The 952-nt window shown below is 43.8% G+C and overlaps 1 protein-coding gene across 1 annotated transcript; it reads left to right on the top strand.

Annotated features, from left to right (window-relative positions):
• Nucleotides 1-303: 303 nt before the first annotated feature.
• On the top strand, nucleotides 304-696 carry CSUI_005862 (transposon ty3-g gag-pol polyprotein; the record flags this gene model as incomplete). Its single annotated transcript, XM_068066029.1, has 1 exon — nucleotides 304-696. One exon carries the CDS (start codon nucleotides 304-306, stop codon nucleotides 694-696), a length of 393 nt encoding a protein of 130 aa, XP_067921995.1.
• Between the last annotated feature and the right edge of the window lie 256 nt (nucleotides 697-952).

Raw genomic sequence — 952 nt, 5'->3', positions numbered from 1 at the left:
ATCGCAAAATCCTGACAATCTGACATGAACATGAGTTGTTACGTAAGGAAAGTGACATGACGTGGTGGCCGAAACATATAGAAGCTGTGCAACGTTTGAAGGATGCACTAGCGGCCGCGACATTACTCAAGATATATGACCCAGATAAGGAGTTGACGATTAAGACTGATGCATCGAAATATGCTATTGGAGCGGTGCTAGGAGGAGGGACATCCAATAGCTTCCGAGTCAAAGAAGCTAGGACCCCGTGAGCAGTTTATACCTGCGTATGAATCTGAATTACTTGCTATAGTCTATGCACTCATGAAATGGAAGCAACTAATAGGAACGAAGAAAGTTCGTATCGAGACAGATCATGCAACACTAGGGCGAATCTTAACGCAAAAGGACGTAACACCGCGACTAGGATATTGGTTACATAAACTGGCCGATTTCGATATAGAAGTGGTTTATCAACCGGGGAAACAAAATGTGGTTGCGGATGCATTAAGTTGTAGACCAGATTTTGTGGGGGTAATCTCTAAAGGAGCAGGACGCGGGACCAAACTGACCACGGAAGAAGTGAGATGGGCTGAAGAATACAACAAGTGTGATACATTCAAGAAGATAGTACAACTGTGTAAGGCGAATAGAAATGACAAGGAAGAGGGTAAAGAAGTAGTCTATGAGGGTAACAGGTATAGATGGGAGCATTAACAAAGGGAGGTTGGAAAGTCTGTGTACCGGGGAATGAACTTAAGAGAGAGGTGTGCTGTCACTTTCATGACCATATATTGTCAGAGCATCCAGGGTTTGAACGCACGCGTGCTGCAATACGTCAAATGTTTTGGTGGCCTAATATGGATTATGAAATTGAGTTGTTCGTTAAATCATGTGTACAAGGTGCAAAGGGGAAGTCTTCACATTTACGACCTGGTGGTTTGATGCAACCGTTACCCATTCCAAACATGCC

Source organism: Cystoisospora suis, assembly GCF_002600585.1.
Source record: "Cystoisospora suis strain Wien I chromosome Unknown contig_2887, whole genome shotgun sequence".
Classification (NCBI taxonomy): Eukaryota; Apicomplexa; class Conoidasida; order Eucoccidiorida; family Sarcocystidae; genus Cystoisospora; species Cystoisospora suis.
The sequence above is the reverse complement of the archived record's forward strand: the minus strand, read 5'-3'. Positions and strand labels throughout refer to the sequence as shown.